At 37.5% G+C, this 15748-nt stretch overlaps 1 protein-coding gene across 1 annotated transcript in view; it reads right to left on the reverse strand.

The window, feature by feature from the left end:
- Nucleotides 1–15748, reverse strand: part of LNPEP (leucyl and cystinyl aminopeptidase) — a 79735-nt gene that overhangs the window by 44251 nt on the left and 19736 nt on the right. The window contains exon 2 of the mRNA XM_080941805.1: nt 2768–3608. Coding sequence (XP_080797931.1) covers nt 2768–3608 — 841 coding nt within the window. The remainder of the gene's footprint in view (nt 1–2767; nt 3609–15748) is intronic.

The raw sequence follows: 15748 nt of genomic DNA on the forward strand, positions 1-15748 counted from the left end.
GGAAGTAAGAAAATCCTCAGCACTGGCAAAAACAATGTGCAGAAGAAAAGAATGAACCAGGGAAGTGGTTCAATACAATGGAAAGGTTTGAGTTCCCAGTCTGCTACCTGCCAGCCCCACCAGACAATTATTACTTTATGGACTTTTGTCCTTGGCTGGTTTGAATATATTAGCATTTCTTAGTGAGTTTGACAGGGTAGAAGACCAAAGAAACAAAATGTCCAGAGCAGTTTCTAGTACTTCACTTCCCATTAAGTACTGACTACTGTTATGCTTAGTTGTAGGAAACAGAGAGTTCAATATGATAGGAGAAGAAGGGCTACGAAAGAAAACAAAGGCCAGGTAATAAAAACCATCAAACGTTAGAAAAAGAACTGAAATGTCTGTACACAAAGGCGATCATGAGCACCTCTACTAGCGGAAACAAGTGCAAAGACAAAAATAGCCATAGATTATGTTGGTAGCAGTGTGGAAAGTAGGTAAAGTTTCCTGACCACAAGCAGTGTCTCATCAAAGCACATGACATTTGCAGACACTGTGATGTTCCAGGCATCAAGAGCACTGGTGGTATGAAGAGCTCCCTTTGAAGCAGGAAGGAATGCGTCCCCTAATTAGTCTCTCAGTTTAAATACTTATTCTAATTACAGTGGGGCCAATATAAACGTTTCCAGCAAAATAAAGCAAAATTGAAAAAGCATACAGCATTGCTTAGACTTAATAGTTTTCAGACACCCTGGAGGTAAGAATGACTTAAACTTGTATCTACTCTCAAGACAGACAATCATGTGGGAACGTCACTTTAACAGGCAGGTAAATGAACTTATGTTCTGTCTGTCCTAAACTTCTAGTTTAAGATATTTTTTAATTTCTCTATTTTTTAGTTTCACAGACCCACATTTTTCTAACATAACTCAGCCCATGCCAAAAATTTATAAGTCTGTACTAAAACAAATCACTGGATTCTACCACACAGGACTCATTTTCCCACTATGTAGCACTAGGGCCAACGATTTCAGGGAAATAATCGCATTAGATGAAATAACTCTGGGGCTTCTCTTAGAGTTCTGCTTGTAATACTAAGTCACTGTTTTTCTTTTTGTTTATTTGTCTATTTATTTGGTTTTTCATGACAGGGCTTCTCTGTGTAGCCCTTGGTAATCTTGGAACTAAAAGTCATTGTTTCATAATATGAATGGTGTCTGTCTGTCTGTATATATGTATGTACGTTTATATATCATTTCTCTATATATGTGGATCATTCTATACACTGTATGTATGTGTATTTGTTTATCTATCATTTCTCTATCTATATATGTGGATCATTCTACATACAAAATGTATAATGCAAATAGGGTGGTAAATACTGTATTTCCTAGGAATAAGAAAGATTATAATCCAAAAACTAAAGCTAAAAACTTCCAAGGCTGGCATTTCAATCACAGATTTGTGCCCAATTTAAGATAATCATTCAACAGCTAAAACATCCAGACTGCATGCTATTAATTTTAAAAGTATATATAAAGACAGTTACTTTTCTGGCATTTGTAGTAGGCAGAGGTTACTAAAATATAACCATATGTTTCAAATTCAAACTACCAGTGTAAACTTTGATGTAAAAAAAAAAAAAAAAAAAAAAAAAAAGTAGCAGCTTTTGATGATTCTTAATTCCCAGCAAAGGGCTGCAACTTTATACTCAACAATTAATCTAGTACTTGAGTATATTTTGATGACTGAGAAAGAAAAAAAGAGTAATTTTTCCTATTGTTTAACAAAAGCAAAACTGCTCTCTTTCCCCCTTCACCCTTTTGGTTTTTCAAGACGGAGTTTCTTGGTGTAACAGTCCTGGTTATCCCTGAACTTACTTTGTAGACCAGGTTGGCCTTGAACTCATAGATACCTTCCTGCCTCTGTCTTCTGAGTGCTGGGATTAAAGGCATGTGCTTGCTTGCCAGGATGAAAATACCCATTCTATAGCTAATTAAATATGTCTCTTGAGTGGAGAGAAAAGAACTAATATATTGTTTTTATGTTCAGTTAGTAAAATTACCCTTAAAAATTTATTTTCTTTCAACAAATTGAAAATTTGAAAAAAATCTCTGAAGAAACACTGAACATAACAATATGTTAATATATTAGCCAAATGGTCATGTTAATAATTCTTAAACTGGCCTACAGAATATTATGAGAGTACTATGTAAGAAAGCTCATATGAATGGTCTTTGTTCACAGAGGAGAGCCAACATTACCATAGTAAGGTGCACTTTCATAAAACCCATTTATGACACAACTATGAAGATTAAACAATAAAATGTCATCCAAACAGGCTGTGGAATACTCTTGTCTCTCTCTCTCTCTCTCTCTCTCTCTCTGCCTCCCTCCCCCCCCCCCCCTCTGAGATGGATTTCCCACACTTTTAGAGATTCCACTCAAACTGACATTTTAAAGTCAATCAGTAAAGATTATGGACATTAAGAATGATATACACATGCATATTTCATCTCTCTTTCTCCAGCTCAGTATGTACCTCCTTAAACCCTGCCTGCAAGCAGATTAGCCCATTTCCCTCACCCCTTACAGACATGAAAAGAAGAACATTCTTCCACATTACCATTCTACTTTGTATATAACTTTCTAAATTAAAAACCTCTGTGGTTTTATGAAATTCAAATTAAACTGAAAAATATCTCTGGTGGACAGGGGGACCTGCCTGCACTGCAGAAGTTACACGCAGAAAAGCACAGTCAAGAACCATTTCAGTTTTACATACTTTTTCTCATTAGTTTTATCTGTGTAGGTGATGCCATAAAACCCATAGTAAGAGTTAGATATATTTGCCGAATACTCGATCTTCAAGGTATAATTGTGTCCTGTTAGAAGGGTTTCAGGGGCAACAATGGCGATTTGTTCATGATACGGATATTCCAGGATTTCAACTTGTTTTTCTGGACTTGAAACTGCTGATATAAATGTCACTCTTGAAATATTATGTCCTGTGCTATGGAGAATGATATTCCGTGTGTCTTGAAGAACCTGAAGTGAGATTGTCACAGAACCCCTGAATGTCATTGAGGTCAGGTTAGGATGTAGGCTAAGTTCATAGCGTTGAGGAATAACGGCAGTGGGAAGCCTAATTTGTGCCCACGGAAACACTTTCCCGTTTGTAGCAACTGGATGAATGAGTTCTGCTGACTGGTTTGTTTTGTGGCAGCCTTCTTTGGTAAAGGTACATCTAGGCAGTAGATAAATCACCATGATTACAGAGACAGCAACCACAATGACAAAAACACAGATCACTAAGGTCCTGGCAGAGGGTACTGAACAAGTCCCATCTGGACTCTGCCTGTAGCCTGTCGCACTGTTCCGAAGGCCTGAGCTTCTGTTCATGAAGGACATGCCCAGCAGCTTTGCAGATGACTCATAATCCTCTTCATCCTCATCCATTTCATGTTCACCAAGACCTCGCACCAGTAGCCTGGAACCTCGGGGCTCATATTCAACTTCATCAGGTTCCAGAGGATGTAAACAAGGTTCTTTGGCTAAATCTACCACATCTGGTTCTTCTTCAAACATGCTGTTTTCAATCATATTCCTTGGAAGCTGAAGTCGATCTACGAAATTAAGAAATAAAAATAAGACAGAAGTAGGGGTGAGCTCATGATATAGTATTTTTAGAAACACTAAATTTACTGTATTTTTAATTCCTTGAGTTTTTTTTTTTTTTTTTTAATCACCAACATCCTGGGTCCCTGGCTTGACTTTAGAAGATATTTCTTTAGTCATCTCTGTCTGTCCCTAAACAGCTAGGAGCAAGTGGGGCCAAAAGGCAAGGACCTAAACTCAGTGTCTTACTTCTTGGCTTGGACACCTGAGGCCTACAATTCTTGGCCAAATTCTTGCAAAACTAGGTTGTGAGGTCTGTGTGCATCTTTTTCCTGTCTCCCATACAGACCACAAACTGGTCTGCCTGCCTTACTGGGTTTACTAGGTAAGAGAATGGGCGATTATTGTTGGCCAGGATGTTGGGTAGACTGTATAAAGGAAGGTACTATGAAATCACAGCTGTTTAAAAAATTAATATACATCCAAGAAAATATACGTTTCTGACCCATAGTAAACTAAAAGCAGAAAATGACTTATGAAATTTTGGTAGGCAAGAAACAGAAACACAGACAAAAAACTTAAAAAACAGGTCAAGTGCAGTTCAAACACCTGCTTTTTCACCCTTCTGTAGCATTCACAAGTACAACAGATCCCATCTTTAAAAGCAGAACAGACACCATAGGTGCCAGCATGTCTTAAGGTAGGGAAGCGGTGGGGGCTTTCTAAGTTCTACCTCCATACACACACTTGCCAAGAATCAGAAAAAAGATCTCAGGAAGCAAAGAGACAAATAATACTACATTTCTACCAATAACTCAAAATTAGGACATTCGATATTTTATATGAAAAATCACACTCTTTAAGAGATTTCAAGAGTTTAACGTTGAAATCATCTTTACCTTGTTCTCACAAGGCAATTTACAGTTATTTTTAATCTTCACAAAAGTTCTATAAAGTGGCAAAATTAAAATTAAGGCACGAAAAACAAACAAATGGATTAATTTAATTGTATATTTTAGCCCAGATCTAAAACAATTTATTTTAAATTTGAATCTTCTCATTAATGTAATGCATCTTGTTACTCATGTTAATTTAATGAAGGTAAGAGTTTTTAACAATTTGATTGAAAAAACATCTGGTAATGAAAGTAAAAACACGGTTTCATCATCAGTAGAACAAAACTGACATTATTTAATATATAAAAAAACCATAGTGCTCAATAAAAAACATGGTAACTGAAAACTCACAAAATAAAGCACTACTCATACTCCATGTTCTTACAAAGCACACTCCTTCCCTTCTAGGCGAGACCTCAGATTACTCAGTGACCTTCGTGCACATCAGAAGCCTTGGTCAGATTCTACAAGCACCACTCACACTATTCCTAGGTGTACTCAGAGCATGGCAGACTGTTTTACTCTGAGAACAACTCAGGTTATATCTCTCCCCAACGGGCCTTTTTTACTTAGTTCCTCTGCCCAGATGTTCTGATTTCCTCTTTCCTCATTCAGTCTGGCACATCTGTTACTGTGTAACTAAACTCACTAGAACATTAATCAAGAAAATTCATTTCCTTTTAAGAGCTAACTGTCATTCATATTTTTGTGCACTTCTCATTTAGGGAGAAAAGAAACTGTAGTAAAGTGGCCAACCATTTTCTACTTTTCCACTCTGAAACTGGCAAAACTTATGCTACTGAAAAGCACCTAAAAAATTAGGACATTCAATATTCAACATCCTTAGTCATCAGGAAATGCAAATCAAAACAACCTTGAGATTCTACCTCACACCAGTCAGAATGGCTAAGATCAAAAACTCAGGTGACATCAGATGCTGGTGTTGGTGGGATTGCAAGCTGGCACAACCACTTTGGAAATCAATCTGGTAGTTCCTCAGAAAATTGAAAATAGCTCTACCTGAAGACCACCCAAAGAGCACCAAGATACGGGGACTGAATATTCTAATCGTAAGCCCATGGGTGTCATTTCTCACTCAGACCACCCAAGTGGTCGTTTCATTCATGCCATCTCTCATTGAAATACTATTCAAATCTGTTTGTAAGACCTTAATACATTCTTAATCATCCTGATGTGTTTAAGTTCCTATGAGAGATGAAATTATGCTCCTCAAGTGTCTAACTCACCCTATGCTAGATTCAGACAACTATGAGCTCTAGTCAGTAACAGTGTCTCACTGGGTAGAATCAGAACTTAATACTAGAGCATTCCCAGTCATCAACTAGGACCCATCACAATTGTTTGAGTCTGAGTGTTGTCTTAAGGTTTTTATTGCAGTGATAAAACACCACACTGAAAGGAACTTCAGAAGAAAGTGTTTATCTGACAACACTGAGGTCACACGTGATCACTGAGAGAAGCCAGTGCAGGAACCTGAAAGCAAAGGCGATGAAAAGTGCTCACTGGCTCCATCTCCCTGGCGTGTTCAGTTGTTTGTCTTTGTTTTTTCCTTATACATTCTAGGACCACTTGCCCATGGTAGCACAAGCCCCAACAGGCCCTCTCACATCAATCACCAAACAAGAAAATACCCTACAGACGTGCCTACAGCCCAATCCCATAGAGGAATTTTCTTGATTGAGATTCTTTCTTCCCAGATAACCATACCTTGTGACTAGTTGACATGAAAAAAAAAAAAAAAGGCTGCTTAGCCATGACCTGCTTAAATCCAAGAAATATTTTACAATTGACTATAAACTCTGTCTTCATCAAATTTGAAAACTATCCAGTCTGTACTCTGCCAAAACGTAAATAACTTACATTTATTATTAAATACCTCATCAAATTAATATTTACATAAAACTTTACCCTTCCAGTAGTAAAGCAAACCAAACTAACTGCTCTATTTTACTGAATAATAGAAGCACACAGTTTTGAGATATTTATTTATTTATCTTCACGTAAATACCAACCTGGTAGAATCTACTTTTATTACAGGCCAATCAAAAGACATCACTTTAAACCTGGTTTGCTTGACTTTAAAATGTCTTGAATTGTATGTCAATACAATTTAATTTTAGCATAATTACAAAGTTACACTATACTGATATTGGGCTTATCCATTCTTTAAAAACACATGAATATCCTATATCATTTCCCTCCTCTTTCCAGAAACAAAAGACACAAGATAGAAAGTGAGGTTCCATGTGCACGTGGATAAACAGGGAAGGCCTGATTTAATCCCCGTCTATCAAGTCCCACAAACCCATGTTGGCCAGTAGAATGTTAGGAATGAAAACCAGACCCTGAGATCAGAAATATGGGTTTTCACTTTGTCCTTCAGCATTTTTCTTCATCTCTCTTTCTGACCCTCTGTGCCCCACCCATGAAAGAAAGCAGTACATACAGCATATGGACCATGATATATTTAATGTTTGTCAGATGGCTGCTTAAAAATGTTTAATTAGCAGCATAAAACAGAGATTGCAGCTTCATTTTCAGATGAGTGTTTTAATGTTAGCTCTTTTATTGGCTTATTCTTTTAGTCTCTGTATCAATAATGTAGGCACCATGATTTTATAAGACTGCATTAGGACTATGGTAGCAAGTCTTGGGCTCAAAAGAACAATGCAGACAGATGATTAAGATTATTAAATCATAATTTTAATTACACAAGTAGTTGAAACCACAGAAAGGAAAATGAGTATCAGTTTCTAGGTGGGGACAGAGGAAGACAGGCAGCCCAGGAAAGTGTATCAAGAGAGTAGCATGCCGGAAACCACGTTTTCATATGGTTTATATGGAATGAAACTGACAGTAAATGTATTTAAAAGGTCAGATAAAACAAGGGCTAGATATCCCCTCCCAGTCCTTGCATTTGGCAACTAAAAAATTAGGAACTTTGAAGATGAGCTTTCAGTGGAAATACGGGAATACGAGTCCTATTCCAATCTCCCAAAGAAACAATGAGCAAGGCACAGCCTGTTTGTTGAGGAGAAACACAGGATTAATATTAAAAAATATATGTGGTGTAGGCAGAAAAGTGAAATCCTTTGTTTTTGTTAGTGTGTTTTAAGGTGGAAGCAACTTAAGCATGCTTTGCTATGGGAAAGAAAAAATAAAAATAAAATGTGGTGGTGGAGGAAGCACTGCAGGAAAACACAGGGACAGCATCTGAGGGGTCAAGAGAGGAAACAGGAGCCCAGGAAGATTACCATGACTGAGCCCGGAGGGTTGGAAGTGAAGACTGAGAAATGTCACATCCCAGTGTCCTCTGTGAAAGGAGAAAGAAGTCCATAAGCTCAGCACAACAGGCAAAAGTGGAAAAGGCAAAGATATCCGAGGAGAATAATAAAGGAATGAAACTATAATAATAATAAATAATATTAATATAATAATAATAATGGCTCCAGTTGCATATGCAGCAGAGGACAATATTGTCTGGCACCAATGGGAGAAGAGGCCTTTGGTCCAGTGAAGGTGTGTTTTTCCAATGTAGGGGAACGCCAAGGCACTGAGGTGGAGATGGTGGTTGGGAGAGGGAGCACCTTCGTGGAGATAAGCACCTTCGTGGAGGGGGATGGTAGTGGGGAAAGAGAGGATAACATTTGAAATGTAAATACAGAGAATATCCAATAAAATTAATTTTAAAAAAGGACAGGTCCCATGAAACATGAGCAGAGAGCTCTGACTCAAGAACAAGGTCGAGCCTGAAGCATTCGCCTACTCTGTGCCTACCACAATTAAAATAGAAAAGTAGGTAAAAATTAAGACATATAAGAAATAAATCATGACTCCTAAACCTCAGAAGCAGGAGGACACAGTAAGAGACCAAAGGAAGTGTTTGACGCAGGGGTGATGGTGGTGGTCGTGTTTGGGGATGCTAGCAAGAGAGTAATAGAGGCGCAAGCCATGACAAACAACATAGCAAGAGGCTTGCATTCCACAAATACCATCCCTTTAAATGGCCATCTCATTTTCTGAGAAAATAAAATAGTATGTATTTTTAGATGATAAAATATATTTAACATGACATAAATACATGTATTTAACACGATAAAATCCCACCCAAAACATAATTGAAACAAATTTTCTTGGGCAAATACAAGGCTTATTATATTTAAATGAAGCTATAATAGTGAATAACCATTGTTCTGCTTCTGAGATCAGCCCCACATGATCTACTGATAGAAAACCAAATGCTGTAAACAAGGAAAAGTATTTACATGCTATATTCTAGATGATCTCCAGTTGGAAACTCCATTTGTGTTCTTTTAAACCAATGTGTTTCTTTTGTGAAAAAGAGAGTATATGGCTGCAGATATAAAGCAAGAAGATCATGGAGAAATGATTCTGCCATGGGGGAATCAAGGTTGACTTTTCCAAGCTGAGTGGCCATGGCTGGCATACACCTATTGGTCCTGCTATTTCTAAGGCTGAGGTAGGAGGATCCCCCCAGGAATAATAAGTTCGCACAGGAAACACAAGACCTTATAGAAAGAAGGAAAAAAGTGAGGAAGAGAGAAAGGAAAAGAAGACATACACACACACACACACACACACACACACACACACACACACACACATGCACGTGTGCACGCGCACATGCATTCTCGAGTGTATGTAACTAGTGCTGTTAAAGTTTATTTCAACACGTTAAAATTGCTGTTCAAATCAGATAAAACTGTTATAGGTATTACACAGTTTTAGTTAGTTTAGTACAAGATTATACCTTATAATCTACTAGTCATTTGTACGTATGATGGAAGTATTTTCACATATGAGACAACAGACAAATCAAGGATGTGGCCTCTTAAAGAAACAAAGAGGTGAGTATGGCTGTAAATTTAGGACAAGTAGCTGATACATCTGTGGCTCAGGAAGGCCATCACTGCCTCCAGGTCAGCCCCTACTGCAGGTACTTCAGAACACTGTGACGCTGAAACCCTGCTTGGCTGCCCACCAGAAACCCCACTTCCACAAACAGCGGCCCTTTAAAGAGCCTCTAGACAGTTTCTCTTTGCTATTTTGTCCACTGCAGTTGTACCACAGTATGGCTAATAAAGTCTACTTCTGCACTGTCCTTTCTTGGTGAATTCTTTCTCAATCCAAACGACAAGACTGTGACCTTTATTCTACATAGTAATGATCCCCAAATGACTCCTGTTCTCTGCCTTGGGACAATTCTCTAATAGCAGAATGACAAGCTGGAGTCCAAGGAGAACAGGACTGGAAGACAAAGACTGCAGCAGGAGAGAAAAGGAGCCGAGTGCAAGGGGCCACATAGGCTTGTGCAGGATCTCCTGACAGTCCTTTGTCAAATGCAGCACACATCAGCGCAGGCTCATAATAGACAGGGAACAATATTCCTGAAAGGAAACAGAAGTACCAGAGGTCACACAGTACAGGCAGTAAAACCTAGTAGCCTCAGCAAGAACTCAGTAACACCTTCGGCATCAATTTGAAACACCAGGGAGCAGAAGTCACATTCTCAAGTAAGGGCCAGTATATAAGCCCTACAGAAGTCCACAGGAGAAAAATAATTTGAAAATGAGTCCTGTTAAACTAGAAAGACCTGAGAATTGCCCTGAGATAAAACTAAGCCTATCACGAGGTGATCAGTAATTAAGCTTCCTTTAAAATACCAACACTCCATGGGGGTGGGGGTGGGGACAATTCTATGATATTTCTTCAGTATTGTGCAAGTGAAATTAGAAAATCACTAGTCATTCAATCACACAAGAAAATGTGACCCATGAAAAAATCAAAAGTCAGTTGCTATACTTAACTTTTAATTTTCTTGTCCCAAAAAATAAAGAAGCTTTAAAAAGTAGAATAGAGTACTATGTAAACAGAATTTCACCAGACAAACTGAAACTATATATAAGAAACAAGAGGTGGGGGAAATGGCCCAATAGGTAAGAATACTTGCTACAAAAAGCATGAAGACCTAGGTTTAAATCTCCAACACCTAAGCAAAATAGGTGGGTGTGATCCAGCATTCCTGTAACTCCAGCATCAGGCAGAGAAGATAGGCTAAACCCTTCCAGCCTAGCAAAAACTGGGCATCAGGTTCAGTGAATGACCTTGTTTAAAAGGAACAAGGAAGGAAGCAACAGGGGACACACAACATCTTCCTCTGGCCTCTGTACATGCCCATATGTACATACCTGCTTCAACTAACACACACACACACACACACACACACACACACACACACACACACACACGTACGTACATGGAGAGGGAGGGAGAGAAGGAGGGGGAAAGAGAGAGAGAGAGAGAGAGAGAGAGAGAGAGAGAATGGGCTAATGGGTAACTATAGTACTGAAATGTTCAAGAATTAAAATGAAAAAAATCAATGAGTAAGATCTTAACAGCAGGTGGAAACAGCAGGAAAAAAAGCCACATGATTTTAACAGGCCACTAAAAATTACCAATTTAAGGAACAAAGAGATACAATGTTGAAGAAAAAAGAATGCTCCATCAGATATTTGTTGGTTAATATCAAATATCATAATATGTTAACAAGAGCCTAAGACACGTTTGAAAATGAGATAGAAATGTCTAGGTAGTTAAAATTCCTATATAATAATAATAATAATAATAATAATAATCCAAAAATCTTAAGATTATCCACAAAAAGAATAAACTCAAAAACTATCATACTAGACCCTTCATCACTAAACTCCCAAAGCAAAGAGAAGCATAAACACTTCAAAAGAATCTTAAAATACATTATCCTTAAGAGAAAACAACTCTAAGTTCAGTAATTGGGCCAGAAAATAGTACAGCATTTCTATGGCTAAGAGTAAAACTATGATGTCAACTCTGCATTCCATCTGTAGTAACAACACCCTTCAGAAACATGGAGAGTGTATAAGCACTTTCAACAGAGATGAGCGCTGATACAGTCCATCTCAAGCAGTTCTATACTATAAAAGGACTTATTAAAGCAGATGCCTTAGAATGAACAAAAGTGATATCAGCCATGTTAGATGTGCAGGGAGACAAAACATCAGAAATAACATAGAAGTGTTAAAAATTAAAATATTTGTAAATAAAAGCTACAGGAGGGACATTGGGAAAGGAAGTGGGACAACAGCAGGAATAAGGAAGAAGCTAAATAAGGGAATTAAAGTATAAATTGAGGAGGACAAATGAGTTACTTCAAGAGAGAAGCAGCAGGAAACAAAAGGGTTAAATGTAAAATAAGTTATTCAATGTACTATGTACATAGACCTCAGTAAGTTAAAAATGAATTCTATTAGCCACGCAACACTGAAAAAAAAATTAAAGATGTATAGTTAGCAAAAAAGATAAAATACTAAAATTAGGTAATATAAAAAAATGAAAAAATACTAAAGAGAAAAAATAAGATACTAAAAAATGTTCACTGACCCAAAAGATACAACATAAGAAAGAAAAGTAAAAGGTAATTGAAAATATGATAAAATGGTAGTCTTAACCTCATGTGCAATTAAGCTAATTTTAAACATTAAATTTGGAACTAAATTCAACTAAACGCTGTTTGTAAGTCATATTTTAAATTTAAAGACACAGACAAGTTAACTGCATAGAAATTTTACAATCTGAAAATCCAATAATGTTACATACATACCCTTCTTAGTTATGCATATACCTTATTACAGAGTTCTCAAATCCACCAGGAAAATGAAATTCAAAAAGTAAAAGGGCTATCAATCAGCAATGTGAAGAATCTCTTACTTTTATCTTCATATTCACAGGGCGAGAAGACAAGGTCACAGAAGGTACTGACAGTGCTATTAGCTAATCCTACTGAACTGACATCTACAGAACTTTGAGGCAAACAAATGCAGAATGCACATGAACCACTTAGCAAGATGGAATGAAGTAAGTATCGGTAAATTTCAGAAAGCCACGTACTTGATATTATTATTGCTGGTGGTAATAATAGTAACAGTGGTGGTGGTAATGGTGTTAGGGATCAAACACAGAGCTTCGTAAGTGCTAAGCACAGGCTCTACCACTAAACTACATTGGCCCTAAAGCAGGAAACAGTCTTTTATAGACTGTTCTATAATACAAGCAAACAAAATTTCAAGCAGCAAATTTCTAAATATTTGAAGAACTAAAAATTTCATACAATTACTTGTCAAAGAAGCCACAAGGAATTTAGAAAACATTTAAAGCAAATAATGAAAACATAAAATTCCTAAGGTTTTTTTTTTTTAATGTCTAAAAAAATGTTCAAAACTAGTAACAGAACTTTTCATTTTAAGGAGGTTAAAAAAAAAAACAGTAAATCGAGTATTAGTAATTAGAAGAGGAAATAAAGAAAACAGAAACAACAGGAAGTCAAAGCAAAGCATGACACTGAGGGCAAGGCAAGCAGGGCTTTGCTTCTAAGTCCTATGAGCTGACCTAAAGGCCCACACGTGTCAAGCACTGGTGCAGCTCCAAGGCAAGTCAGAACCCTAGGCCTGAGGCAGCATTTGCTCTTCTCTCAAAGCATCTGGCAAGCAGAACCAGCAGTGACACTGCTATCCACCCAAGCTAAGAAAACACACCTCCCACCCTCCTATCCCCACTTTCTCTCTCCATCTATCTCTCATTTTCATTTTTGTACCTTTTTATTCCATAAAAGGAAACTGTGTTTCTGTCCATTTAAAAATCTTAACTGTATAGTTCTGAATATGAAAAGGAGAAGGGGCTCATTTGTGTGCATCTGCTTTAAAATTCTTACTCCATCTGAGGCTCATTTTGCAGATATATGACCAGCCTACACAGAAGTTTAGGTTACAGCTATGTGTATAATCTCCACAGCTAGTATCTCTGCTCTGAGTCTCAGAGACCACTGACATGGGAGCTACCTAAACCAGGTCTTGTTTCCGCTGAGCTTTTAGAATCCCACAAAGCACACAGCACGCACAGTGCTGATCTATTTGGTGAGCACACACATGCACAGGTGCTCAGACACTGATTTCTCTGAAGGGCTCTGAAGGGAGCATGGCCACAGCACCTCTTTGTTTCGTGTTCCCTCCGCCTCATACCATAAATCCGTCTCCTTCTCCACCAGTTACTTACACCAGTCCAATGTAATCTTTTCATATGTCTAGCTTCTTTTCAAAATCAATCCGACTAACTTTAGAAATGTCTTTATGTGACATTTCTCCTCTACTGCCTAAATGAGCATAGCATAAAATACAAAATACATAATTCACAGGAAGAAAAGAGTAGAAATACTATGGCAAATAACAGTTATAGGCCCTAAAACTTGATAACCACGATTTCCACAGAATCAGTAAACCTAGTGGTCAGTCAGAGAAAAGCGACTTGACTTTTAGTCAACTTCACATTATTCTAAACTAGTCCTGCCAACTTGAAAGACTACCCAGCACAGGCTTATTTCCTGGTAACCACTGTACATGGAGTTTTGGTTATAATTAGACGTGCAGTGCTAATTATACCCACAGCCCTGCCAGTGTTCTATGTAGGATGCAGGGAGAGTCAACAGACTCATTCCAGGATCATGAGTCACCTCCCTCCCCACCATTCACACCACTAACCACCTGTCAAACTGGGGCAATGGAACTGTACAGGGAACTTGTCTATATGGCTTTTTAGAGTTTAGGGTAGATTATTAGTTCAAAATCCACACCATATTTAGTTCTAAAATAATGAGCACGCTTTAATTCTTAAGTTTCTTTTTATGAAAAATTGAAGGAAGTAAGAGCAATGAAATTCCAAGGACTGGTTTGCTCAGTAGAACAGGAACTGTTTCTATGAAGTGAACTGTACTTAAGACATTTTGCTTCACTCACAGGTAATTCTCTGAAAGATTCGGGTCTTTTACCTTGTTAAACACTGTGCCTAACTAAGAGAAGCCGGCAATAACACCTGAAAAAGCCGCATCAAACATATTAAAATTAAGTCATCATTACTGAAGGTTACCATCCAAGTCTATGCATTAACTTTTCAAGGACTGAACCTAGTTTACTGATACTTGGGCCCTGACAGATCACACATTAATTATGACGCTGGCAAGTTCCTTCTAACACCAAACCCTAAAGAAGGCCTCATAATACTTGAGGGCATATGAGCAGTAGCCAGATTTCATCTCTACTGGACACCAACTCTTGAGATCACCAGCAACATCTTTTCTTCTCCTAGAAGCTGGTTATCATTTAAGTTGGTTATAATTTATGGGGCCTTAAGTATAATAAAAGATCTAGGAATCTAGTTCTGGCTCCAGCACACAGTAACTGTTGAACCTTGTTTAGGAGTTAGGTATAGCATAGTGGGGTAACTAGCCTGTCTATTTATGAGTATCAAGGTGTCAAATAAGGTAATACTTTGAAAACTATGAAGTCTCATAATAGTAATATGTTCATTGTTGTTTATATAATTAGAATAGAAATTTCAAAATTGTGAGTAAATAAATATACCATTTTACTTTTCAGTCAACTGTACTGGTGTTTCCTTTCAATGTCCATAAGAATAATTATCTTGCCAATACCTTTACTTGAAAAAATACTACTAAGATGTCAATTGCATTATATTAATAGATAAATTCATAAAAAACAAAGTCTAGAAATCTGGCCTTTTCCTTGGGACCCACAAATACCAACACATTGATTTATTTTAAGAGCTACAAACTATAGGACCTCAGTGATATGGATTTATATACTTGTTTCTACAAAATGTCAATATCTACATTTCATACTTTAGTTGCTCCCAAATCCCCTAGGGACTAGTGTACCTAAAGCTATGCTCTTTGCCTTTACAACAAAATAGGTAACTTGCAGCTATAGTCTTAACTATAATTTTCGAGAAGGCATTTTTTATTCTTTAATCTTACTTTGCAGTCCAGTCATTATCCCCCTCCCGTTCTGCCCTTTGACAGTTCCTTATCCCACCCCCCCACCATCTCCAAGAGGATGTCCCCACACCCCCACACTCTACCACACACCAGGCCTCCCCATTCCATGGTGCTTCAAGTCTCTCAACGGTGAGGTGTTTCTGTAAGAAGACAATTTAATTTTACATGGTTTTCAGACTTTTCTGGTTAAAATAATCTAGAAGACAGCATTATACAGATACCAAGTATAATTTACCAAACTGATATACTGATTCAGTAAATTTCCTACCACTTGCAAATTATCTACTGTATTATATGAAGAGTCTATTCACAAGTTAAGTTCTATTTT

Source organism: Micromys minutus, assembly GCF_963924665.1.
Source record: "Micromys minutus genome assembly, chromosome: 30".
NCBI classification, from domain to species: domain Eukaryota; kingdom Metazoa; phylum Chordata; class Mammalia; order Rodentia; family Muridae; genus Micromys; species Micromys minutus.